The sequence below is a fragment of the Rhinolophus hipposideros genome (genome assembly GCF_964194185.1).
Source record: "Rhinolophus hipposideros genome assembly, chromosome: 26".
Taxonomy (NCBI): domain Eukaryota; kingdom Metazoa; phylum Chordata; class Mammalia; order Chiroptera; family Rhinolophidae; genus Rhinolophus; species Rhinolophus hipposideros.
In genome coordinates, this window is record NC_138072.1 from 24,075,463 (window position 1) to 24,102,561 (window position 27,099).

The window sequence follows — 27,099 nt, forward strand, 5'->3', positions numbered from 1 at the left end:
AGAACTTTTGGAGGCTGAATTAACCCTTTTCTTTACAATTTTTTTTCCAGTACTACTACAAACAGAAACATAGGCTTTATTTAAATTTTGAAAATAGTGTAAAGTTTTATTTTCTGGAAAACAGCTGAAATTAGCACCATGGCCCTGAAAACCTAAAATGAAGTTTCTTTTTTTATCATTCAGCTAATAATATAATAATATATTATTATTGTATATTATTATATAACAATTATTATAATATAATAATATACAACAATATAATAGTATGTATTATATAATATATAATAATATATAAAGGATTACCCAAATTCTTTTTTCTATACTACCACTACTGAAATAAAATAAATATACCTTACTTAGGCTTCAGATATTTTAGTTATTTACAATGTCTCATAGCAGTGTTGTTTCCTGTCAATTTTTACACACACAGCAACAGACACACGTGCTTTCCTCGTGTTAAATTATATCTTCTTCCAGATGAGCTGTACTGCTGCTATTAACACCCTTCTGTTACATCCTTTCGATATCTCTTCTGGCCTTTAAACTTGACCATTTCAGTTGAAACAGTTCCTTCCTTCCTTCTGTGTACTAAGCATTCCAATAAGGGTTTTTGACACGTCATTCCATTCTGAGTCATAACAAGTAAAATGTAAAATGTGCAGATCCATACCTGACTACTAAATCTAGTATTTCTCAGCAACACTGCACTACAGCAATTTTTTTCATACACCAGTCTCATAATATACCATCCTAGTATCCAATTCCTTTTGTTGTTACAATCGACAATGTCTTTCTTTTTTTAACAGCTCTCTTGAGATATAATTTAGATGCCACACAATTCACCCATTTAAAATGTATAATTCAATGGCTTTTAGTATATTCGCAGAGTTGTGTATGTATCATCACAATCAGTTTTTAGAATATTTTCATTACCTTGAAAAGAAATTCCGAACCACTTAGCTATTACCCATTAACCTCCCCATCTCCATCAGCCCTAGGAAACCACTAATGCACTTTCTGTCTCTATAGATTTGCCTGTTCTGGACATTTCATAGAAATAAAACCATATAATATGCATTTTTTTGGAACTGACTTTTTAAAATTTGAATAACATTTTCAAGGTTCATTCATGTTGTAGCATGTATCAGTACTTCATTTCTTTTTATTGCCAAATAGTCTTCCACTGAATGGGCATACCACATTTTATGTTTCCATTTACTAGTTGATGGACATTTGGTTTGTTTGTACTTGTTGGCTGTTGTGATGACGCTTCAATGAATACTCATGTGCATGTGTTTGTGTGGACATGTGTTTTTATTTTCCTGGGTATATACCTACGAATGGACTTGCTGAGTCATTTAGTATGATGCATAGTATTAAACTTAGAGTCATTAGTACTCTATGTTTAACCATTTGAGGAACTGCGAGACTGTTTTAGAGAGCAGATGTATCACTTTTCATTCCCACCATCAATATATGAGGGTCACGGTTTATCCGTGTCCTTGACAACACTTGTTATTGTCTATATTTTTTATTATGGCCATCCTAGTGGGAGTGAAATGGCATCTCATTGTGGTGTTGATTTGCATTTCCCTAATTAATAATGCTGTTGATGTTTTCTAATGTTGACTGACTAATGGTTTCATTTTGATGTTGGTAAATGTCTATTCAAGTCCTTTGCCCAGCTTTTAATTGCATTGTATTTTTGGTGAGTTGTAAGAGTTCTTTATACATTTTGGGTACAAGTCCCGTATCAGATATATTTGCAAATATTTTCTTCCATTCTGAGGGTTGTTTTGTTACTATTTGTGGGGGTCCTTTGAAGCACAAAAGTTCTTAATTTTCATGAAGTATACTTTATCTATTTTTTATTTTGTTGTTTGGGGTTTTGGTGTCATATGTAAGAAACCATTGCCAAAATCAAGGTGAAGAAGATATATTCCTGTGTTTTGTTCTAAGAGTTTTATAGTTGTAGCTCTTATATTCAGGTCTATGATCCATTTTGAGTTGATTTTTTTGTATGATGTGAAGTAAGGGTCCAACTTAATTCTTTTGCTTATGTTTATGAGTTGTTCTAGCACCATTTATTGAAAAGATTATTGCTTTCTCCATTAACTAGTCCTGGCCCCCTTTTGAAAATCAATTGACCATACGTGTAAGGGTTTATTTTCAGACTTTGAATTCTATTCTTTTAATCTATATATCTATTTTTATGCCAGTATCACACTGTCTTGATTATTGTATCTGTGTAAAATGTTTTGAAATTGTGAATTGTGAGTCCTCTGACTTTATTTTGAATGTTCTGGGTTCCTTACATTTCCATGTGACCTATCAATTTCTGGAAATAGATGGCTGTAATATTGATAAGGATAGTGTTGACTCTAGATAAATTTGGTGAAAATTGCCATCTTAACAACATTAAGTTTCCCACGCCATGAACATGGCATATCTCTCCATTTGGATCGTCTTTGATTTTTTTTTTTTTTTGACAGTGCTTTGTAGTCTTCGATGTACATGGTTTTGCACTTCTTTGTTAAATTTATTCCTAAGTATTTTTTAGATGTTGTTATAACTGGAATTACATTCTTAATTTCATTTTAGGTTGTTCATTGCTTGTGTATAAAAATATTACTGATTTTTGTACATTGATTTTAATTGTACAAACTTCTTGAATGCTTATTAAATCTAGAATGCTTTTAGTAGATTCCTTAGGATTTTCTTTTTTTTTTTTTTTTTTTTTTAATTAATTTTATTGGGGTGACAATTGTTAGTAAATTTACATAGATTTCAGGTGTACAATTCTGTATTACATCGTCTATAAATCCCATTGTGTGTTCACCACCCAGAGTCAGTTCTCCTTCCATCACCATATATTTGATCCCCTTTACCCTCATCACCCACCCCCCACCCCCTTACCCTCTGGTAACCACTAAATTATTGTCTGTGTCTATGAGTTTTTGTTTCTCATTTGTTTGTCTTGTTCTTTTTGGTTTATATACCACATATCAGTGAAATTATAGGGTTCTCTGCTTTTTCTGTCTGACTTGTTTCACTTAGCATTATTCTCTCGAGATCCATCCATGTTGTCACAAATGTTCCTATATCATCTTTCCTTAACGCCGAATAGTATTCCATTGTGTATATGTACCACAACTTCTTTATCCATTCATCTATCGAAGGACATTTTGGTTGTTTCCATGTCTTGGCCACCGTAAACAAAGCCGCAATGAACATTGGCGTACACGTGTCTCTATAGAGAAATGCTTTTATATTTTTGGGGTAGATACCCAGGAGAGCGATTGCTGGGTCATACGGTAATTCTATTCGTAATTTCTTGAGGAACCTCCACACTGCCTTCCATAGCGGCTGCACCAGTCTGCATTCCCACCAACAGTGTATGAGAGTTCCTTTTTCTCCATAGCCTCTCCAACACTTGTTACTATTTGTTTTGTTGATGAAAGCCATTCTGACTGGGGTGAGGTGATATCTCATTGTGGTTTTCATTTGCATTTCTCTGATGATTAGCGATGTTGAGCATTTTTTCATATGTCTATTTGCCATTTGTATATCCTCTTTGGAGAAATGTCTCTTCAGGTCCTCTGTCCATTTTTCAATTGGGTTGTTTGTCTTTTTGTTGTTGAGTTTCATGAGTTCCTTGTATATTTTGGATATTAGCCCCTTATCAGAGGAACTGTTTGCGAAAATCTTCTCCCATTCAGTTGGTTGCCTCATTATTTTGTCAATAGTTTCTTTTGCTGTGCAGAAGCTTTTCAGTTTCATATAATCCCATTTGTTTATTTTAGTTTTTACTTCCATTGCCTTTGGAGTCAAATTCATAAAATGCTCTTTGAACCCAAGGTCCATAAGTTTAGTACCTATGTTTTCTTCAATGCAGTTTATTGTGTCAGGTCTTATGCTTAAGTCTTTGATCCATTTTGAATTAATTTTGGTACATGGTGACAGATAGCAGTCCAGTTTCATTCTTTTGCACGTAGCTATCCAATTCTGCCAGCACCATTTATTGAAGAGGCTGTCTTTCGTCCATTGTATGTTTTTAGCTTCTTTGTCAAAAATTATCTGTCCATATTTATGTGGTTTTATTTCTGGGTTCTCAATTCTATTCCATTGGTCTATGTGTCTGTTTTTCCGCCAATACCAAGCTGTTTTGATTATTGTGGCCCTGTAGTACAAGGAAAAATCAGGGAGTGTGATACCTCCAGTATTGTTCTTTTTTTTTAATATTGCTTTGGCTATTCGGGGTCTTTTGTGGTTCCAAACAAATCTGATGATTTTTTGTTCTATTTCTTTAAAAAATGCCATTGGGATTTTAATGGGGATTGCATTAAATCTGTATATGGCTTTGGGTAATATGGCCATTTTAACTATGTTGATTCTTCCAATCCATGAGCACGGAATGTCTTTCCATTTCTTTGTGTCTTCTTCAATTTCTTTCAAAAATGTCTTATAGTTTTCAGCATATAAATCCTTCACATCCTTGGTTAAGTTTATTCCTAGGTATTTTATTCTTTTTGCTGCAATTGCAAAAGGAATTGTTTTTTCTATCTCTTTTTCTGAGATTTCATTGTTGGTATATAGGAAAGCAATGGACTTTTGTACGTTGATTTTGTAGCCAGCAACTTTACTATATTCATTGATTGTTTCTAATAGCTTTTTTGTGGAGTCTTTAGGGTTTTCTATATATAGCATCATGTCATCTGCAAAGAGTGACAATTTAACTTCTTCATTCCCAATTTGGATGCCTTTTATTTCTTTCTCTTGCCTGATAGCTCTGGCGAGGACTTCCAACACTATGTTGAAAAGCAGAGGTGATAGGGGACAACCTTGTCGTGTTCCTGAACGTAGAGCAAAGGGCTTCAGCTTTTCACCATTAATTATGAGGTTAGCTGAGGGCTTGTCGTATATGGCCTTTATTATGTTGAGGTATTTTCCTTCTATACCAATTTTAGTAAGTGTTTTAATCATAAATGGATGTTGTATCTTATCAAATGCTTTTTCTGCATCAATTGATAGAATCATATGATTTTTGTCCTTTATTTTGTTTATGTGATGTATCACATTGATGGATTTGCGAATGTTGAACCATCCTTGTGCCCCTGGGATGAACCCCACTTGGTCGTGATGAATAATCTTTTTAATGCATTGTTGTATTCGATTTGCTAGAATTTTGTTTAGGATTTTAGCATCTGTATTCATCAGAGATATAGGTCTGTAGTTTTCTTTTTTTGTGTTGTCCTTACCAGGTTTTGGTATCAGGGTAATGTTGGCCTCATAAAATGAGTTAGGGAGTACTGACTCTTCTTCAATTTTTTGGAAGAGTTTGAGCAGGATTGGTATTAGATCCTCTTTGAAGGTTTGGTAGAATTCACTGGTGAAGCCATCTGGTCCAGGACTTTTGATTTTGGGAAGGTTTTTGATGACTGATTCAATTTCCTTACTGGTGATCGGCCTATTAAGATTTTCCAGATCTTCATGATTCAGCCTTGGAAGGCTATATGTTTCTAAGAACTTGTCCATTTCTTCTAAGTTATTAAATTTGGTGGCATATAGTCCTTCATAGTATTCTTGGATAATCCTTTGTATTTCTGTGGTGTCCGTGATAACTTCCCCTTTTTCATTTCTGATTTTGTTAATTAGTGTCTTCTCTCTTTTTATCTTAGTGAGTCTAGCCAAGGGTTTGTCGATTTTGTTAATCTTTTCAAAGAACCAGCTTTTTGTCACATTAATTTTTTCTATTGTCTTTTTGTTCTCTATTTCATTTAGTTCTGCTCTGATTTTTGTTATTTCCTTTCTTCTGCTGACCTTGGGTTTCGCTTGTTCTTCTTTTTCTAGTTTTTTAAGGTGTAACATGAGGTTATTTATTTGGGATTTTTCTTGTTTCTTGAGATAGGCCTGTAATGATATAAATTTCCCTCTTAAAACTGCTTTCGCGGCATCCCAAAAATTTTGGTAGGATGTATTTTCATTGTCATTTGTTTCTATGTATCTTTTGAGCTCTCCTCTAATTTCTTCTTTGACCCAGTCGTTCTTTAAAAGTATGTTGTTTAATCTCCATGTATTTGTGTTTTTTCCTGCTTTCTTTTTGCAGTTGATATCCAATTTCAAAGCTTTGTGATCAGAGAATATGCTTGGTATGATTTCAATCTTCTTAAATTTGCTGAGGCTGATTTTGTGTCCCAATATATGGTCTATCCTTGAGAATGTTCCATGTACACTAGAAAAGAATGTATAGTCTGATGTTTTCGGATGAAGTGCTCTATATATGTCAATTATGTCCAATTCATCTAATGTGTCATTTAGGGCTGCGATTTCGTTATTTATCTTCTGTTTGGATGATCTATCCATAGCTGTCAATGATGTATTTAAGTCCCCTAGTATAATTGTGTTTTGGTCAATTTCTCCCTTTAGTTCTGTTAGTAGTTGCTTGGTATATTTCGGTGCTCCCTGATTGGGGGCATAAATATTGATGACTGTTATGTCTTCTTGTTGTATAGTCCCCTTTACCATTATGAAATGTCCATCTTTGTCTCTTGTTATCTTTTTCACCCTGAAGTCTGTTTCATCGGAAATCATTATGGCTACACCTGATTTTTTCTGGGTACCATTTGCTTGAAGTGTCAATTTCCACCCTTTCACTTTGAGTCTATGCTTGTCCTTGTAGCTGAGATGTGTCTCTTGTAGGCAGCATATGGTTGGGTTTAGTTTTTTGATCCAATCTGCTACTCTGTGTCTCTTTATTGGTGAGTTCAGTCCATTTACATTTAGGGTGATTATTGATATGTGAGGATTTCCTGTCATTCTGTCTTTAGTTTTCTGGTAAGGCTGTGTCTCCATTGTTTCTTTGCCTTTTTGTTGTTGTCTGTTATTTCTGTGTAGTGGTATTCTATGATGTTTCCCTCTGTTTCTTCTTTTATTACAGTATATATTTCAGATTTGGATGTTTTTTGAGTGGTTACCCTTGAGTTTATGTAAAAGAAAGTTTGATATTTAGAGTATTCCAGTTTCTTCAGTACGCTTACTTTCTCTATTCCCATATTCCAGTTCAGGCCTTTACGCTCCCCCTTTTTATGTTTCGGTTGCCACAAGTTGTCCCTGTTGATGGTGGTCTAATAGCCTCCTTTAGTATTTCTTGTAGTGCAGGTCGTGTATTAGAAAATTCCCTCAGCTTCTGGATGTCTGGAAAGGTCTTTATTCCTCCTTCATATCTAAAGGAGATCTTTGCTGGATATATTATTCTTGGCTCATGATTTCTGTCTTTCAATAGTTTGAATATTTGGTTCCATTCCCTCCTAGCTTGTAGAGTTTCTGCTGAAAAATCTGATGATAATCTAATGGGCTTTCCTTTGTAAGTTACCGTCTTCTTTTCCCTGGCTGCCTTGAGGATTCTTTCTTTGTCATTGATTTTAGACAGCTTCAATACAATGTGCCTTGGTGAAGGCCTGTTGGGATTGAGGTAATTAGGTGTTCTGTTTGCTTCTTGGATTCGAGGATCCAGTTCTGTCCACAAGTTTGGGAAGTTCTCATCGACGATTTGTTTGAATATATTCTCTGTTCCCTTCCCTCTTTCTTCTCCTTCTGGTATGCCCATTATTCTTATATTGCTCTTTCTGATGGAGTCAGAAAGTTCTTGTAGAGTTCTTTCATTTCTTTTAAGTCTCAAGTCTCTTTCTTCTTCCCTCTGTGTAAATTCCAGGTTCCTATCTTCGATGTCACTGATTCTTTCCTCCATCTGGTCAACTCTACTACCTAAGCTGGATATTTTATTGTTAATTTCTTCTATTGAGTTCTTAATCTCCAGAAATTCTATTTGGTTCTTTTTCAAGATTTCAATCTCTTTTGTAAAATGCTCATGGTGTTCTTTGATTGTGTTTCTGAGTTCATTAAACTGCCTTTCTGTGTTTTTTTGCATCTCGTTCAGTTTTTTCAGAATTGCGATCTTGAATTCTCTGTCATTTAAATCACAAAGGTCCATATCTCTAAGTTCCTTTTCTGGAGAGTTTTCACTTTCTTTCTGAGCTGTCTTGTTGCCTTGGTTATTCATGGCAATCACTGATTTACTATTTCTCTTCCTAGACATCTACAGGAGTGTCTTCTGCAACAGGTTGATAGGTCTGCGAAGAGCTTTTGGAGTTCCAAAGCTCTTTCTGCACCAGATTCAGAGCCCGTTTGTTTCAGCAGTTCTGTTTACTCCTGCAGGGATCCGCCCAGATAGGTGGGGCCAGGGGCGGGGTGAGCTGTGAGAGGTGGTCCAGAGCAATGGCGGCGAGCACCACCACAGCCAGTCCTGCTTCCACAGCTCCCTCCCCTTTGCCGGAACTAGTTGAGCTGCGAATCTGTGTCTGCGGTCCACAGTTCTCAGAGCAGCAAATATTCTGTCCTTTAATCCGACACTGCTACTTTATAGCTTCTAGCACCGGGCAGGTGGGGGCGGGGCGAGCTCTGGGAGGGTAGGGAGGGGGCGGGTAGTCTCCGTGCTTAGGGCTTCCGTTCTCCGCTCGGCAGTGAGGGCTTAAACCACCGATTTCAGCCCTCTTCCCTCAGTCTTTGCTCCGAGGTCTGCCGTGAGCGAGCGTTGGGTTCAGCGGTTTTGTATGCTGCCCCCTCAGCCCTGTGGGCCGTAAGCGGAGCCCTAGCAGTCCGAGTCCTTCCCTCTCCCGCAGCGGCGGTAGTTCCGGGAGCAGCGGGCTCCCAGCACTGAGCTAGGTCTGTGTCCTGCGCCCGCGCGGCTCCGTCTCCGCACTTCTCCTCTCCCTTCTCCCCCTCTCGCGCGATTCACCCACCTGGAGGTGAATTCAGTAGTCGGCCTCTTCGTCTTGCCTGTCTGCTGTGCAAGGAGTCCTTTGTGGAGTTATTGTTGTCCGATTCGTTGTAAATTCCAGGGGAGCGTTACAGAGGCTCACCTCACGCCGCCATTTTTTTCAGGATTTTCTATATACAAAATGATATTTATGAGTAGAGAGACTTTGCTTTCCCCTTTCTAATCTAGTTGTCTTTTATTTATTTTTCTTAACTAATTGCACTAGCTAGAATTTCCAGTGCAATGTTGATTACAAGTGGTGAGAGTGAACATCATTGCCTTGTTTCAAATCTTACAGAGGAAGCATTCAGTCTTTCACCATTAAATATGATGTTGGCTTTGGGTGTTTCATAAATAGCCTGTATCAGGTTGAGGAAGTTCCCTTCTAATCTTAGTATTTTCACGAAAGGGCATTGGATTTTTGCAAAATGTTTTTTAATGCATTTATTGATATGATCATGTAGTTTTGTCATAGTGTCTTTCTTGATATATTTTTTCTTAGTAATACAGTGTGTTTTTACAATTAAAGAGTGTGAAGGGTAGAAGCCAGATGACTATATTCAGTTAGATTTCATTGTTATGCAATATCTTGGTAGTGTCACTTTAGCCTAACTTTTCTGAGTTTTCCAAGTAGGAAATTAAATTAATTATTACCATTTTTGCTTAGAGTTGAGCAGGCACTGAGATATGACATGATAACATGTTCACAAAAGACGCATTTACCAGCCACAATATGACTATTCATTTCTATGCAATAAATTGTAGTTGTCCAACTTTCTTCTCTTGGCTTTTATGATAGCACATTTTCCTGATTTTCTTTTTTCTCAGTGTCCTTTGATTGGTCCTCCTCTGTTATTTGACAACTAAAGGTTAGAGTGCCCCAATATCGGTCCTCGGCCCCTTTATCTTCCTTAGATACCAGATCTCCCTTGGTGATCTCATAGCTAGCTTTGAATATCATCTATGTGATGATGATGAGTAAATCTGTTTCTCCAATTTTGACGTCTCTCTGGATTTCAATTTCATGCATCGAGCTCCTTATACATATTTCCTCCTGGATAAAATGGTTGTTTTTCTAGAACCATACAATCTAGTTCGGAAAATAATTTAAATGTACATAAATAAAACTACAGTTTAAGGAGTATGTGGTAAGTGAAGTTTAGTTTTACAGACATTAAATGCTTAAGAAATTCAGAAGAAGAGAGCTTATTTCTGGTGTAGGTGATCAAGGGGAGTTCCGTGTTGAAGGAGGGGTAGGAAGAATAAAGCCTTGGTTGGGGTCTTCATTGGGTGAGGAAAGATGATATTCAGGTGGGAGAACCATGCCCAGAGGCTGTGCTGGAGTCAGAGCGGGTTGTTTGACTACAGCATGTAGGTAGGGCAGGGCCTCTCAATTCTTTCTACCCAAGTGCCCCTGCAGGCAGAGAACAGTGTGTATGTACCCCCGCCTGCTCCGGGCCCCTACCCTGTGAGACCCCCAGGGTCATAGACTGAATGGGCCTCTCTAGCAACCAGTAATTAAAAAAATACGTTTGTCTTAAATTTCTTTTCATCCTTTTCCATAATATGACCATTTGTTTTGATAATGTAATATTTTATATTACTCCAAGAGTTGTATTATTTATTTTTTCCTCCAATATCTGAGTAAATGAGAAGTTGCTTATCCTGTTTTCCTTGTGGTTTTGCAGACCCTCAATCAATGCATCTTTTGTGCTCCCAGAGAATATGACAGAAGTGAAGGAAGAACTGAAGGCATTTATTCATTGAATGACCATAGGCTAGGGGAGAAAGAAAAGCCAAAACATAACCCCAGAGTTTCAAGCCTAAGAGGCTCGGGAATGGTAGGCTTGTCAACAGGTATAGGAAAGTTGGGAGCAGGGCAGAGCTCACTGTCAGCCACCTTCATAACTAACTATTGTTTGCAGATGTAATTTATAATGTTTTGAAAATACACAAATCACATCAGAAGTGCGAGGTTGTTATTATTGTCCTTGGGTCAAGGCGCCAGCAAGCCCGTTAACAGTCCTCAGGCTGTTACTTTCCTGGTCCATGCTCACAGATCCCCATGGCAACCTTAGAGATTGGTAAAAGTATCCCCATTTTACAGATAAGGAGGTGGAGGATTAGAGTAGTGGTTCTCAACTGGGGCTGGGGGTTTGCTCCCTGGGAGAACATTTGAGAACGTCTGGAGGCATTTTTCATTGTCATGATTGAGGGCAGGGTTGCTGCTGGCACCCAGTGGGTCAAGGCCAGGGGTGCTGCCAAACATCCTACAATGCACAGGACGCCTCCCACAACAGAGAATTAATTATCTGGTCCAAAATGTCAGTAGTGCCACAGTTGAGACATCTTGGTTTAGAGGGATTCCATCACTTGTCCAAGGGAACAGAGCTAGGAAATAGAGCGAGGAACTTTCTGACTACAAGGCCAGATGTGTTGTTTAAATCATGCCAGTCTGCCTCCCAAGGCCACCAGAAAGTAAAAGCTGAAAGTCTGAATTATTATTTTAAATACAGAGATTTCAAGAACAATTTCGCATGAAGGTGATATTTTTTCAATAAGCATCCAATCGTGTGGGTTGCTGGTGCTATTTTTGGTTTTGTTGTTATTAGGCCTTGCTCTGGGCCATTATTCATCTATCTGAGATGGGGATAAAGTTGGTGTTGTTGTTTATTTTAGGTGTCATTCTGTCAGAAGACCAACCTGTAGCACCAGTGTTGTCTACCTCACCTGGTATCAAAACAGAAAGCTTACCTGCTTCTAAAGCTTACGTGCCAGAAACCATGACCATGTCAGCAATACCAGCAAAACCAGTTGTGGCAGAACAAAGTGATAAAGGGAAGGAAAGAGGAGGCGAGGGGCAGCCCCCTTGCCGCCACAGGTCCGAGGGTGGCCTAGTGGAGAAGGATACCTTCAGGAAGTTGCCACACCTGTCTTTGTCTCAGTATGACTTACTAGAAACAGATGTTTCTTTCCAGCCGTGGGGGAGTGAGAATTCAGTCCTGATTCCAGAACCCGTGAGTTATGCCCAGGACTCCATAAGGGAACAGTTGCAAAGCAGGTCACCTCAGGACAGCGTGAGCAGCAGCTGCCCTCAGTGTGACACTGTTATTGCCAAACCTGAGCCTGAGCCAGTGGTCGCTTCTCGGCAGGTGGACCCTCCATCAAACCAGGAGGTGGACTATTCAGATAGTGACATAGCTGTTACTCTCATCGATACTTCTCAACCTGGCGACCCACTGAGCCTGCACGAACCCATTAAAATAGTCATCACCATGAGCAGTACCCCGAACTCCATGACAGACTTGGAAAGCTCGCTCCACCTGAAGGTGACGGGCACTGAGAGAAGCAGGTTAGAGTCTGAGGCTGAGCCAGCTACCCCAGGGGTGGCCAGTCCTGCAAACCTGGAGCAGAGAAGAATTCCTGTCATCACCCTCGAGCTATCTGAGGATGAGGGAGGAGGCATTATGTGTCCAGAAGGCAGTGGAAAGCAGAGGACTCCAGAGAGTCTGAGGGGGGAGACAGACGCCACTCAGCGTTCTGGCGATGAATGTGGGGAGGGGGAAACTGCTGCAAAGGCCTGCAGTCCTCCCCCAGAAGACCACTGCGAAACAGCCCCTCCACTTACACCCAGTGTGGCCTCTGAGTCCAAGCGGGGGAGGGAAGGCCAGGCTCACCTTGACCCCTCATCTTGTAAAACCAGCCACGAGAAGAGACATGCCCGGGTCCTCAGTGTGGATAGTGGGACAGATGTCTTCCTGAGCAAAAGTTCCACAGAAATTGTTAACGATAAAGACAAAACAATACCAACTTCCAAGTCTGACCTAGAGGCTAAGGAAGGACAAACACCAAATGAATCCAACTTCCTGGAATTTGTCTCCCTGTTAGAATCAATCAATAGTTCCAAGGTGGTGGCAACCAGCCAAAGGAATGGCCCAGCAGAGCCGGACAGAGAAAGCGGGCTTCTCACAGGTAAGGTTCTCCATCAGTTCCGTCCTCATGATACAGAGAAGTCAATACATCTCTTTGTTATTTGCCTTCCGTGATGTGACTTTGCAAATAGTGGGACAACTATCGGGCAGTTGTTTGTGGCCTGGCATTGTCACTGGTATTTGCTGATGTGCCAATATGAAGCTATGGGATGAGCATATATTGAACTTGGCTTACCCCACCAGGAACTTTAAGGCATAGAAAGGAATGTTTGGCTGCCCTAGAAAGCCAGGATATTTATTTCCAAGGAAATAAGCAATTATGTCTTACCACAGTGACAAGAACTTGTGGCAGGTGTCTGTCTCTTCCTGTGTAGACTAGATGCATTCTGGGAAAGCTGATCGTAAAGTGAATTTCTGTTAAGGCAATCCACTTTTCCGTTGAATTCCATTATCAAATCCTGTACGCAGAATTCCCTAATTATCCCATGTTCTATACATCAGTATAACAGACACATGGCTCTTGATTTATGCCAGGTACTCCTAAGCATTTTACGTATGTTAACAGGGTGACCCTATACGGTAGCTTGCCCGGCAGGGTCCTCATTTACACTTGTTTTGACAACATAATTATTAGTAGTACCGACTTTCCCTCTGCAAAGCATTCCCATTTTAAACAATACATTATACAATTATTCTCATATTAACTCATTTACGCCTCACATAACCTTGTGTTGTGGTTACTATCGTCATTCCTTTTATAGGGATGAAGCTCAGATATTTTCACTAACTTTCCCAAGTTAGTCTAGTAAGTATAGGAAGTACCGGAACTGAGCTTTGACCCCTGACAGTCTTGATCCAGAGCCAATGCTCATAAAAATTAAAGTATATTTCCTATGTGAATATAGGATTCATTTATTTTCTGATTGCTTAAAATTAATTGCTTAAAATTGCAAAAATTAATATAAGACCCGGTATTATTTTACTATAATATAAGACCGGGTCTTATAAAACATTAATTTTTGCTCCAAAAGACGCGTTAGAGCTGATTGTCCAGCTAGGTCTTATTTTCGGGGAAACAGGGTATCTCTGGGCCTCAGTTCCCACACTGGTGAAATGATGTTACGGGACTAGAGTTTTCACACAGTCTTTCCACTTTAAATGCCTACGTTTCTGTAATTTTCGAGTACAACATTTCTGCATGGGTCTCTGATGAGACGGCGTCTCTGTGGGAGCAGCCCTTGCTGGAGGTTGTGGTGGCACCGGGCAGCTCCTTTCTTTGCGGTAGGGTGCAGCATCTCCTAGTGCCAGCATTGGCCTTGGCTGCCGGCTGTGCTCTGCTCGCGGGAACCGCCAGGGGGCTCTCTGGCCCCACGTTGGCAGCTCCCAGCTATTTGCTCTGGTTTCTTTTGTCTTTCCTACACTCTGCCGAAAGGACTGCCTGCTTGGTGATTGGTCCATTCTTGCTCAAAAATTCATTACGTTTGAATATTTAAATTATGTAAAATGAATGTGTTCTCCATTTTGTGATGGGTGGATATCTGTGATTTTGTATATAGAGTAATAAGAACAGGAAAAATTCAGTTCAACTTTTTAACAGACATGGGCAGTACAAGAAAGTTCTGGTTACTTGGAGGTAAAAAATCTTTCTGATATAAGATTTGGGTATTCGTCATCTATTATAAAGATTCACACACCTGGACCAGCACTGTCCAGCAGAACTTTCTACAGTGATGGAAATATGCCATATCTCTGTCCACCACAACAGGCTGTAGCCACATGTACCTATTACATACTGGAAATGGGGATTGTGTAACTGAGAAACTGCATTTTTAATTTTACTGAATTTTAATTTATTTAAATAGCCACATGTGGCTACTGGCTACCATATTGGGCGACGCTGGTCCAGATGACATGTGTGTCATCCCGGGAAGCCGTGTGCATGGAGAACTGCCTTTGGGACCTAATAGCCCAGGGCCAAATTCTGGTTTTGTGGTGCCACCTGGGTGAGCTTGGACAACTTACCAAATCCATCTGAGTCACAGTTTCTTCAGTACAGCAGAAATAATAATATGTTACAGATTCACTGTGAGGATCCAATTAGAGAAATATGGAAAAAGTCTTGCTATTTGATCAATTTCAGCCTTTTATTCTGGTTCTCCCCTCAGGCCATATGTAAGGTTTATTTGGTTTGTTTATGTAAATTTCTGCTCTTCTTAAAATTTTCAACCAGCCATGTTCAATCAGAAGAGTGTCAAGTTGGAAATCTAGGGGCCGTTCAAAGCATGGATGCTGTGAGGTTTTCTGTGGAAGGAGGAGGCTTGGTTGTCGGGTACTTGCTAGTACAGCAGGAAGGGAGGAGTTGGAGTAGATCATATGCCTATTCCAGGAAAGGACAGAGGTTTTTAATTGGAGGATGAAAGAGAAGGACAATGAGTCTTTTAGCTCTTGCTGAAGGTGGTCAGTGCTAATGATGGCAAATTAGATGGTTTTCCAGTGGTGCCTTATGTCTTAGAGATTGTTAATGTCTTCTTGCTCCTTTGTCACTAAGTAATTTGTTATTTATTGTAATCTAAAAATCCAATTTGGAGTGTATTTATAAAACAACATGACAGTATTTAGTGATATCAGCAGCCTAGAGAATGTTCCCTAATCTTTCTCCTGCTCGATAGTGAAACAGTGCTTGAGACTGGACATGATTGTAAAGATATGTGATTCCCCAATTCTCTCTACTGTACTCTTATTTCCTACCCAGGTCCTCTCCGCAAGGGCTGGAGGGTTTACTTCAGGACTTGGGGATATCCTAAAGTTCAAAGCTATGGAAAACCACACACTCATCCAAAGACTTTAAAACCATGGCTTTGTTTGGTTTTGATACAGCTTTATTTTACTTTGTGGAGATATAGGAAGACCCACCAAATGAGAAAAGCAAAGGCTGTTATTATTCAAAGCCCCCCGTAGCAAGGGAGTCAGCCTTCATCACTTGTGTGTTGGCAGAGACTCAGAGACACTCAGAGGAGAGGGGAAGCTTCATGGTGGAACATGGAAGGTTCTTGGTGTGCTCCGACTGGGGCTATTGGCCTGGGGAAGCTGGAGGCAGCTGACATATGATTGGTTAGAGACGTGTGTTGGGTTTCTCTGATTGGTCCTAAGTTGGAAGCAGGAACAGAAATTAAGGAAGCTGTCAGTTATTAATGAAGTCCTAGTCATTTGGGTGCTGATTGTTATAGGGGTTATTGTTTGGCTTCCTAGAGAGTTTGCCAAAAATAGTGGTCTGACTTCCTACAAATGTGACTTGTACATAGTATATTGGCTTCCTGGGCTGGTTACTGGAGACAACGGGTTGGTTTATGGGGCAGTTGCTGTATATTGTGGGTCAGAGTTTTATTTTTATATATATATATTGTTTGGCCATTGTCCATTTGTATATTCAGTCTTTTCTAGACTTTCTAAGAAAATAATTATGTATTAATGTAGAGGTGTTTACTGAAGAATTACAGTATAGAAAAATTGAAACAATTTAAATTTACAACACTAGGGGTCTAGTTCAATAAAATATACTGTATCAATGTAACATAGAACTAATATTTTTGGATAATATAGAAGAATGTCTAATGTCATTAAACATTTACAATACTTTAAGATAAATATAACAGTTAGAAAACAACGTCCATATTATGACTTAATTTTTGTAAAAAAACAAGTATGTGTGTGCGTAGAAAAAAAGACTGCTATGACATGTATCAAATTGGCTCCTATATCAGCATGGTGGGGTTAAGAGTGATTTAAATTGTTTTCTTTTCTCTATTTTAAATTTTATAAAATTAATGTGTACGTTTTTATAAGCAGAAAAATTCCTAAAAATATGTTTTTAACAGGAAGAGGAAAAAATAGTCTCTATGTTGGCATATAGGAGTAATGTACCCATTTAAGAGAGGGAGAGTCTAAGCTATAAAAAGATGTGAAGAAATGATTCCCAGTGCTTGCGGTGTGAAGGGGCAGAGCTGTGTCAGTGTGCCTTTCTGCAGCTTGTTATGTGACTTGATTACTGGCTGAAGCTATTTGTTATGAGAGTACTTTTTCACAAATGTGTTTCATGAAAACTGTGAAAACTTCTATCTTGACAAGCTGTCAAATGAAATGGAAACATTTTTGTACCAAAGAAATTCTAGTGGTATTTTGCAGATGTGGTAGGAGTGTTTATCTTCAGGACTCACATGAAGACAGCAATGTTTCTCTAATTACTTGAAGTCTAGCGATGAAAAACTTCGTTATATACATAATGATGTCATTTATAACCCAGGGAAGCTAACGTAATTTTGCTTTTTGAGGTTCTAGGCAGACCTTGGTTTGCTTTCTGAATAGCACGTCTTGAAGGGGGTCTGCGGGTTTAAACCACTCAGTTATGGTCTCAGGCAAAATTTTGCTCAGAAGCAGGTAACTATTGGTGTCTTTGGTCATGGGAACACAGTGGCCACTGTGACCCTGAAAGTGGCCATTGGGGAGTGTCCTCAGACAAAGGAGGGATGACCCTTAGGGGCGGATTCCATTTGGGATAATGGCGTAAGCTAAGACTCTTGTTTTTAGCCCTTCATTTAAAGAGGATTCTAAAAAGCCATCTGTACCTGTTGACCTTGGACTTCTTACTCACCTTAAAATATTCCCAGGGCAAGGAGCAGGTGTAGCGTCTCTTGTGTCTTCTTCCACAGTGCCAAGCGTGGAGTTCCAAATCAGCTCTACTTACCAAGTACCTACTTTATTAAGGGACCAATTCTACCTTTAGCTAGAAAATTTTGATTTGGAGAATGAGTGAGAAGGAAAGACTGATAAGATTTTAAAATGATAAATGGAACCTTGCTCCAAAATAGCCATGTTTGTTTATGTAATTTTTTTTTCATCTGATGCTGTCCATTTATGACTAATGAACCTTTCGGGCCTAAGTCATCTAAATTGATGACTCTCAACCTGATAAGCCAGGGTCAATAGAGTCATTTCAGGCGAGTCCCCAAATCAGTACATAAAGTAGGTGGCTGTGAATGTCTAAACAACATGTCTCCAACACATATAGACTCTTCTGTTTCTCAAATATATTTAGGTACTTACATAGTTAAGAAAGCAAAAATGTATTTAAGTGCATTCTGAATTCATAGGAACTACTTAGATTCTTTATCTATTCTTGTTTCAATTTTGGTAACTTATTTCCAAGTGCTTTCATGTTGGTTTCCTACTTAATATTATATTAACACATAAAGCAATGTTTTTCAGATAAGTGCTCCCAGGAGAAAAAGGAGGAAACCCTGGAAAGTGAAAAGCCCAATGGATGCAATTCCAAGCAAGGAAAACCGGACGTGCTAAGTCAAGACCCTACTAGCACCAGCCCTGTGCTCACTGAGCCTGCCAAGATCACGGCGCTGTAAGGATAACTTACTTATTTAGCTTCGTGTTGGTGCAAAGCATGACACAGCCTCACGTACTGGCTGCGTCTTTTCATGCTTTGTTAAGGACAAGGGGTGTTCCTAATGGTTTTTGAACCTTTTATATATGTTAAGTTTTCAGGGCAACAGACAAAGACAGATAATCTACAGGGTAACTTCCCAACAAGATAGCTCTGTTTTGCAAGTGATCAGTGGGCCGGAAACATCTGTGCAAGACGAGATACCTGTGGATGCTATGCATGTCTTCATTGGTGAACACGGTGAGTCTTTAGAGCTCTTTACAAATGAGGAAGAAGGGGCAAAACGGGCAGCTTTTTTTTATCCTTTTTCTAATTTTTAAAATGTTAAATTATTTATTTATTTATTTTTATTAGTTTCAGGTGTGCAGAACAATGCACTAGTTAGACGTTTCACCCCTCACAAAGTGATAACCTCCCTCCCCCAATCTATTGCCCCTCTTGACAAAACGGGCAGCTTTTGTGGGGTTCTACATGCTCTCTCAACCTGAGTACTAGACTTCGGAGCAGGAAGACTTAGTTCTACGATTGTTCACATATAAAGTTCTTAGAACAGAGTGCGCTCTTTCCTGCCTCAGGGCCTTGACACATACCACATCCCTATGTCAACAATGTGCCTTTCATCCCTGGGATCTCAGTTCTGAAGAAAGTTCTTCAGGACAAACCTTTCCTGAACTCCCCAGACGTAATCAGGCTCTGATTTTTGCTATCTGAACTCCCTATCCTTTTCTTTCTTTCATACTATTACAGCTTATAATTATTTATTGACTTGTAATTATTTGATTAGTGACATTTCCCCCCTCACAATCGTAAACTTCAGAAAGGCAGTGGGCAGCACCTAGTAAATATTTTTTGGATATATATTGAAATATGACCTTGATATATTTTTATCAATCCTTGTTATAAAAAGGACTTAAAACAGAAGAAAGGAAGGAAGGAACGGAGGGAGGGAGGAAGGGAAAGAGGAAGAAAGAAAGAAAAAAAGAAAGATCATTAAGTGGCAAGTTCAGAGACCTATAGATAGGATGGGTCTTGGCTTAAGTCTCTTATGGATCAGTGAATGCATGTCATTTACTCTCAAAAAGATCCTACTTTGGATAGTAAGTCACATGGTACCTGATTATAGATCAGTAGTTGTCGTTTAAGTGCTTTTGAATCTGCAGAAATGCAAAGAGACTTTTACGGTGTACAGCCCACCATTGTCAGGGCCTGCAGTGGTGGGTGGTGGCCATTGGTAATGTGTCCCTTGGTGGGAGGGACCTTACGTGGGGTCCAGCCTCCAGCCTCCATTCTGGCTGCTCATAACAGACAATGTTAACGACATCCCTGTGCCACCTGAAGCAGGTACTCCTAAAGTCTCTTCTGGGAGAGACTGCGTGCATTTACTGAGTGAACTGATTTTCACACCTCAATATCCAGACCCTCTTTAGCAGACTCATTTAACTGCAAATTAATTCCATCTCTTGCTTTTCCTCATTACCAGGCTGACACACCAGTCAGTGCGCTGTGCCACTGCTCAGCTGCAAATTGAAAGGTAGGGCCACCGCACATGGTGCACCAGTCAAAACCACACGCTTAATGAGCCTCGTTTTGCAAATGATACAAAAGAACATCCAATTCCAGCATACACAGATCATACTGATGCATGAAGGGAACATGCAAAAAATGCATTGAAGACAGTATATAAAAAGTGAATTAAGAGATGGTACAAATTAATTGATCAAAAGCAATTAAATACTAAGTCACTTCTCTAAGTGCATTATCGGAGAGGTATGGCAGGAAGATTTCCTTAGTTAAGTTACACATTCTGTGGAGAAATATGAAGAATGGACCTAGATTGCCAATGATTTTTATTAAAATAGTTCAAAATGAGTTCCGTCTAACTTGAAGAAAGCATAGGCTGCAATGATCATATGCAAATAACCGTGTAGTATTTTTTGCTGAAATCTTGTGATTTTGTAGGGGAAATTAGATCCTGTTATTTAAAGTCTGGCAATCAGAAAGAAGGCCCTTTCCAGCATCAGCCATCTGAGTATGACGGTTTCTCTCCTGCTGGGTAAGTGAGCTCTGTTTTCAGGTCTGGAGGCTATTGCCTTGCTGGGGGACATGCAGTTTCTTCTGACTGTGAAGGAAGTGATGGTCCTGGAATGAATGTGCTAATACGTTTGTAGGTGTCAAAGCATGTGTGTTTTGTGTGAAGGAAAATCTGACATTGTAGAACAATCAAAACTAAACAGAACCATTTTCGTAATAGCCACTTCCAAAGGTGAATAGTACCTGTGGTCATAAACAGAGAGCAGGCTGGTGTACGCAGCATTGCCCCGTCAGCGAAGATGCAGGTCTCTATACATTATTAAATTTGCCCCAAGGAATGGATTAGAAATATGCTTAGTTGTCATCTGCACTAATGAAGGCTAGCTGTTTTGTAGATAGATTTTTCTATTAATAAACATCTTTTCTGGTTGCCTTTATAATGCATTGAATAACTCTCTTAATTACATTAGTTAAGTCGTTATTCATTTATCTTGCATATCTAGAGCACACAAGGATTACGGGTGGCGTTGGACAAGCCGTAAGTCTTACCAATGGCAGACTGGACTCATAGCTCAGCCTGGACTGGAGGATTCTTTGAGGCGAATCCATGTGGATATGCCTCAATTGCCTGCTCTAGGTGTGGAAGTACATTTTTCATGTACATTTCTTTAAGGCTCTGTGTCTATTTGAGGGTTTATGAGAGAAGACCTTTGTGGTGTACCTGGAATGCCTTAGTCTGCACGCCTGGGGCGTGTAAAGGGAGTTATAGGAACCTTAATTCTAGATCCTGTGGTTCCATGTCCCTTCAAGGTCCAAGTTTCCTGACCGGGTGTGTATGGGGAATTCAAGGGGAGCCTCCCGGGTGCCTAGAATGAAGGCTGTCCTTGTCCTTGGGTTTACCCTTTGCCTCCGGTGGGATTCTGTCCTGTACCAGCCTTTCAGGTTGTTCCCTCCTTGCCTTCCCTGCCACCTCTGACCTACTTAGGAATGCTGCCATCAGCCTTTCCGGTAGATGGGCACCACAGGCGGTGGCTTCCCAGCCACACATTCACAACTGGGCCCCAATCCTGAAGCAGCTGCTGTGTCCAGAATCACTGCCCCGGGGAACAGGCATATTCTCCATCACCTACATGCTTTCCGCTCTTCCTCTGTTTCCCTCAGGTACCCACATACCAATCAAAACAGAAAACAAATTTCTCCTTCTCCAGCCAAAACGCATGGCAGGTTCGCTGTCCCCATCTTAACTCCAACTTTTAGGCTATTCTGTTGCAATGGTTTGATGAGTTTAGTCACCTAAGGTGGCAGCTTTCTCAGACAAAATGTTTAGTCACATGTGAACACAGCTTTGAAAGCTGCCAGATTATCCTGTGATCCTCAGTTGAAAGCTGTAGTGTTTTAATCTAAATTTAGAACAAATGGAAGCCTCTTATTTTATCCCAAAATAAAGTTACACAACTGTCTGTTTTTCTTTTCCTGGATAAATGGACTTCACCTTTCCCATAAGTAAATACTTGAACGACATTTGCCGGTAAAGGTAATGCCAGTTAGCGTAAGGCCACGTGTCCAGAGCCTTAAAAAGCTAAAATATACAGCGTGCAGATAAGAGTTAGAGAGTGGGCCCCACTTCCTTAAACCATGCCTCACCCAGAGCCTCCCGCTAACTCGTTCTCCCTTAATTTCTCTATGAAGTTTCTTCCAACTCTTGTTTTCTTCGTTTGCTCTGCATTCCTTTCCATATCGGAGCTCTGTTCTCTTTAACCTGCCCTCTCTTTCAAGACTGTCTGGGCTTCGGTTTGCCAGCCTGCATTTGCTGTCAGTGAAAGAGCTTCCTGCGAGGTTAAGATGGGCCTCGCTGGGGTGTTGGGGTGCCGACTGTATTTATGCTGAGCTTTCCTGTGAAGCCGTGAGGGGAGTCCCAGAATGTCAGTTCCACCCTAGCTCTGCCTTTTCTCGCACATACAACTGTTAGATCCTTCCTGTTGTTACACACGAGAGAACTCCAAGTCAAACAGGCTTCATCAACGTGGGGATTTTGGGACCATGTAACTGAGATATCTTGGGTAGATGTCTTCAAGGATGGTATCTCTTTCTACATCACACTCCTCCTGTTCCTGTTTTGGTACCACTCTCAGACATCTCACCCTACTGGTTAAAAGATGCCTATAGCCGCCCCAGACCTTATGTCCCCTCATTCAAGACCAGCAGTAACAGCACGCTTCTTTCCCATGAACCCCAATGTAGGTCTCATCACATCTGATTGATTCTGATCGGACCACGTAGCTTGAGTCCAATCACCAAAGCAAGTACTTGGCTTGGGTCTACGTACAGAGCTGGATTTGTGGGTTCCCTCTGAGGTGGGGGTGACTTTTCAGAGGGAGATTTGGAGTAGGGTGGATGGATGCTGGGCAAAATCAACAGATGAGCCCTGAGGACTCTTTTGGTAAAGTGGCAATTGAATTAATTACCGAGCTTCTTTAGAGAGAATTATGATCAAGACTTATGGAAGAAATTTTGCCCTTCAAGAAAAGCTTTATGAAACTAACATCCCTGGTCTTCTCTAACATTCCTGTCTGGGAACATTCTGATAAAAAAGGCCGTGGTCCACTAGCCTCATTGGTGCCAACTTGCCAAGTTCAAAGTCTTTGAGCACCTACTCTGCCCCCAAGGTAATTTGATATGCATTGGTCTTAAGAGTTCTGGAACACAATGGCACAGAGCCTCCTCTCTTTCTAGTCTTCCGAGATAAAATACAATAATATATGTATTTGCTATTATTTGTAGAGTATACATGCTCTCTACACCATCCTCCCTTTGAAATAAGTTAGTCCTTCAGAGTAGACTCTGTTACAGGTGTTCTGACAATTTAGTGGCCCATTGGGCACGGGAGATGTACAGTGCTTCCTGTCTGGTGCATGAGCACAAAACGAGTCACTACACTTAGCAAAATGATAACATTGAAGCTGTTCTCCAGGCAGTTCTGGAAAAGCAGTTAAGGGGCAGCCATCTGTTTAATAGATGCTCTGTAAAAAGGGCTCGGTCCTATGTAGAGTCAGTGATCTTCTGGATTTAAACTGCTGTCTGACAGGCTTACGATGAATATTCCACCAGCGTCAGACACCTCCCCAGACTTGGAGGTGTTAAAAGCTATGCCACCCCTTCATGGGAGGCTAATTTCTTTGGGTTTGTAATATGCCTCAGATATCGTGAAAGCTCATGATGAAATGATGATTTGGGTATCTTTGAACTCTTTCATGAAAGAAAAATTGTTGTAAAATTGGATAAAAGCAAGCAAGTTGGTTCAATGGAAATATTTTAATCCCTGCATTAACATACCTGTGTGTGTCTGTGTGTCTGAATGTGTCTGTGTGTATGTGCCTGTGTGTGTGTCTGTGTGTGTGTGTGTGTCTTTCTGTGTCTGAGTGTCTGTGTGTCTCTGTGTGTCTGTGTCTGTCTGTGTGTCTGTTTCTGCATATGTGGGGGGGGGCGGACAGTTCACTGTCACTTTATGCAGCAAAAGACCCTGACTTGAGGCCGTTAGAAGCCTCTCCCAGCACTTTTATGAGTCACTTTAGGAGATGTTAAGGTGGGTAAGTACTGTATTTCTTCCTGGTAACCTGGTGTTCCAACATTTGGCAATTTTAGAGGCGGTACTTTAATGTTATATCCTTGCCTTTTAATGCTATTAGATTGTGAGTTTTCCTACTATAGTAAACATCAACTTTGATTTTGAACTTGGAAGGATTCCTAGTTGGGGCTGATTCTAAACCATTCAGCCATGGAAGATACTGGAAAAGTAGCCTTTTCCCTGTAAGGCAACAGCCGGGATTGCCTCCAACTAGGCCATTAAAGCACCGATTCTTCTCATTGGCCAGAAAGTCATTCATTGTCATTGTTAAGCCTGGTTGCCATGTGACAGTTTTATGTCCCTGACTCCCAAGTATGAATAGGGAATTGTTTGCAATGTAACTTCCATGTCTCTTTGGGGATTCCTGGAGGAAACTAGGAGAGGAAACAAATTTCCCTCCTTGGCCCCGCTGTCATTGTGGGAACCAATACATTTCTCATGAGCTGCCAAAGAAACAGAAGCAGCATTTTCCGGTTCTACAATAGCTGTCCGTTAATAGGTACCATAGGTAACATTATCTAACGGAGTTCTGTTTCCACCGGAAACTAGAATGAGGGCATGATGACTTGAATTACAGCATTAGGATTGCTACCTGGAAGAATGTGCAGAAGATAAATTCACTTCAGTGTCTCATTGTCCAGGACACAGGGTTGATTCAGTAGCGCAGAGTCTAAAATGAGCTAATCTAGAAAGTGGAAGGTACTGATCTGCCTTGAAAATCGAAGCTGAAGTGGTCTGTCTGGCTGGAGTGTTGAGGGGTTTTTTTGTGTGTCTAAAGGGTTCATTTTGGAGCAGACTTTTTTATTTCTCCTGTAGGTCTTGCAATTAAAGCTTCATAGTTTCTGGGGGTCTTTTGCTCAGCAAAGATTTACATTTCTCTTGTCTATAAATTCTTCCAAGTCACGTGGCAGAGCTCTTTCTGTGGAAGATATGTAGCCATGCTTCAGAATTAATCCAGCTTTTCCAGCATTATAAGCACTCTAATGAAAATGCATAGAAAATGCATACCGCATGCTCTCCAGGGAAATCCTATGGGAAGACATGATATCCCCATGTACTTTAAGCGTCTATTACTCATAAAGGAGACATGTCGTCGACCGAATGGAAGACTCATTCTGGGGCAAATCGTTTCCAGGACTTTTAATTGGGGGATTTCGTACCTCAGCTTCGTTTTATTTAAAAAGTAGAGTAGCTTGGGTAATAAGGTATTCTTTTATTTGTTTCAGTGGCTGTAGCACATATCGAAGCCGGTATTATTCTGACTCTAAGTTGGGCTTATTTTTGAAAACTGTCCTAAATCTCTAAACCAGCCGTGACGTGTACTCCACACTGAAACTTGTGCTTAGTCTTTGTTGCCTCCTCAGAATTATTGCTCTTTTGTTGACGTTAAGCAGCCTCCACGACTCTCATCTCAGTAAGAACGCCCTTATTATTGGGATCAACTCTCAGGAAAGCCCTTTAAAGCCACAATGCTTAAATATGTGCCTGGTTCCCAAAAAAGGTAAACAGGCAGAAAATTGCAAAAATCATCATCTCTTTCTGGCTGTCTTTTTTACATTAGTCAGAAATATAGTGATCCCTGGTTTGGATTAGCTGAGTCAGAATGGTGAGCCCTGAAGTCAGTCAGTTGGGTCTTCAAAATGTAGAATAAAATGTTGTGAATTCCCATAATAGATATGCCCAGTTCTAACCCCTGCAAGTACAACTTGAAAATTTCATCCCTAATTATAAATATCTGAGAGCACGTGTATAGCTGCGTCACCGTTGACTTGCAGAATAGAGTTGTGTGTTACTGCTTTACATTGAAGAACTTTTGTGGGTTCTTGGTACCTTTGATCACACAGAGGTGGAAGTGATCTGGAAAAAGCAGATGACCATCCAGAGCTTTGCCCATGAGGGGTTTCTGCCGTTCCAAATTTCTGTGCCCTCCCTTGTTTTTCAGGTGTCACTCTTGGACCCTTCCACTGTAGTCCTCATTTTGTTTTCTAAGACACATTAGAGAGAGATGTAGTTTCCAACCAGGCACAGAGTTACAAGGATGGAAGGTATATGAGGTTGATTCTAGAAAGACTTCTGTTCTCTGAGACATGTTGTCTGACTCCCCAGGAAGAATCACTGTGACACAGCGGGGCCGGCTTTCGTGGTTATAGCCCCGGCCGCCATACGGTGGCACTCAGCCCCCATGCTGGTGGCCCTGGCGGCTCCTATTCCGGTGTCTTTATCTCAAATGCGCAGATGAATTTTGCTGTCATGTAAAAGGAGAGCTGTTTGCAGACTTTAAAACAAGAGTCGTTGTGAAAATTCTAAATAACAGGCTGTATTTTTCAAAACAGGGCTGCTTTATTTAAATATCCTACGTATTGAACGTGTTGCTGTGACTTTCCTTTCTAGGCTGCCCTCTGGGTGGCTTGTTCCCATGTCCCCTGAGTAAGCTTGAAAAACAAGGCAGGATCGGCAAAAAAAGAGAGGCCCTCTCCCTCCAGCTACTGGGCTGTAATTTTTGAGATCTCTGGGGAAGATGAAGAATTTCAGGAATTTATTTCCATATCAGTGGAAAATGTAGAAGCACAGGTATTTTGATTATTTGTTACTTGTAGGCACTTAGATGAGTGAAAACCTGGGGGTACAATATGGTGGATGATCATCACCCTCAGTTTGGGACCCACCTCTGCCCATATAGAAGTGCACTATTCCGTCCCAGACTAGATTCTAGCCCCTTGTTCATCCTTATTTCCTTTTTGTAGTTTCCACTCTGCCATTGCTCTGAGCTCAATCTAGTTTAGGTCAATTTATCTATGCTATAACCCTGAACCAAACTAGGTTGCCAGAGATTTACCAGAGAGCAGGCTAATCAAGACCAGATGTGTGCGTGTTGCTGTGTCGTGTGCAGAGTGTACTAACTGCAAGCTTGGAGTATTTCCATTTCCATTGCTATTTCATAGGAAGAAATGTCTGTTGAAGCTCAGCACTTTCACATTATATTGATTGATGTGGGGGTATCTTTGGCTTTCAGTTAGTAAAGCAGACTTTTAGATGATGGTGCAGCTCATGGTCCATGGCTAAAAAATGGCAAATAAGCAACAAATAGTCTGAGATGAGCTACAAGTAAAAGAAGATAGGGAGGCATTCTTCACAGGTTGTTAGGAAGACTCCTGTGCACTCCATAATTTTTGTGCCATCGTGGCCTCTCAGTTCTTGCGTGCACAGGCAAGAACCCGTCTCTGGACCTCAGGCCCCCAGAGAA

General features: G+C 40.4%; 1 protein-coding gene across 2 annotated transcripts in view; it reads left to right on the forward strand.

The window, feature by feature from the left end:
• The window catches only part of PCNX2 (pecanex 2), a 223,058-nt gene that overhangs the window by 18,208 nt on the left and 177,751 nt on the right, over nucleotides 1–27,099 (forward strand). For both annotated transcript variants that reach the window (XM_081038977.1, XM_081038978.1), the window contains exons 5-8: nucleotides 11,495–12,787; nucleotides 18,010–18,157; nucleotides 18,294–18,439; nucleotides 20,159–20,252. In XM_081038977.1, the coding sequence (XP_080895103.1) occupies nucleotides 11,495–12,787; nucleotides 18,010–18,157; nucleotides 18,294–18,439; nucleotides 20,159–20,252 (1,681 nt within the window). The remainder of the gene's footprint in view (nucleotides 1–11,494; nucleotides 12,788–18,009; nucleotides 18,158–18,293; nucleotides 18,440–20,158; nucleotides 20,253–27,099) is intronic.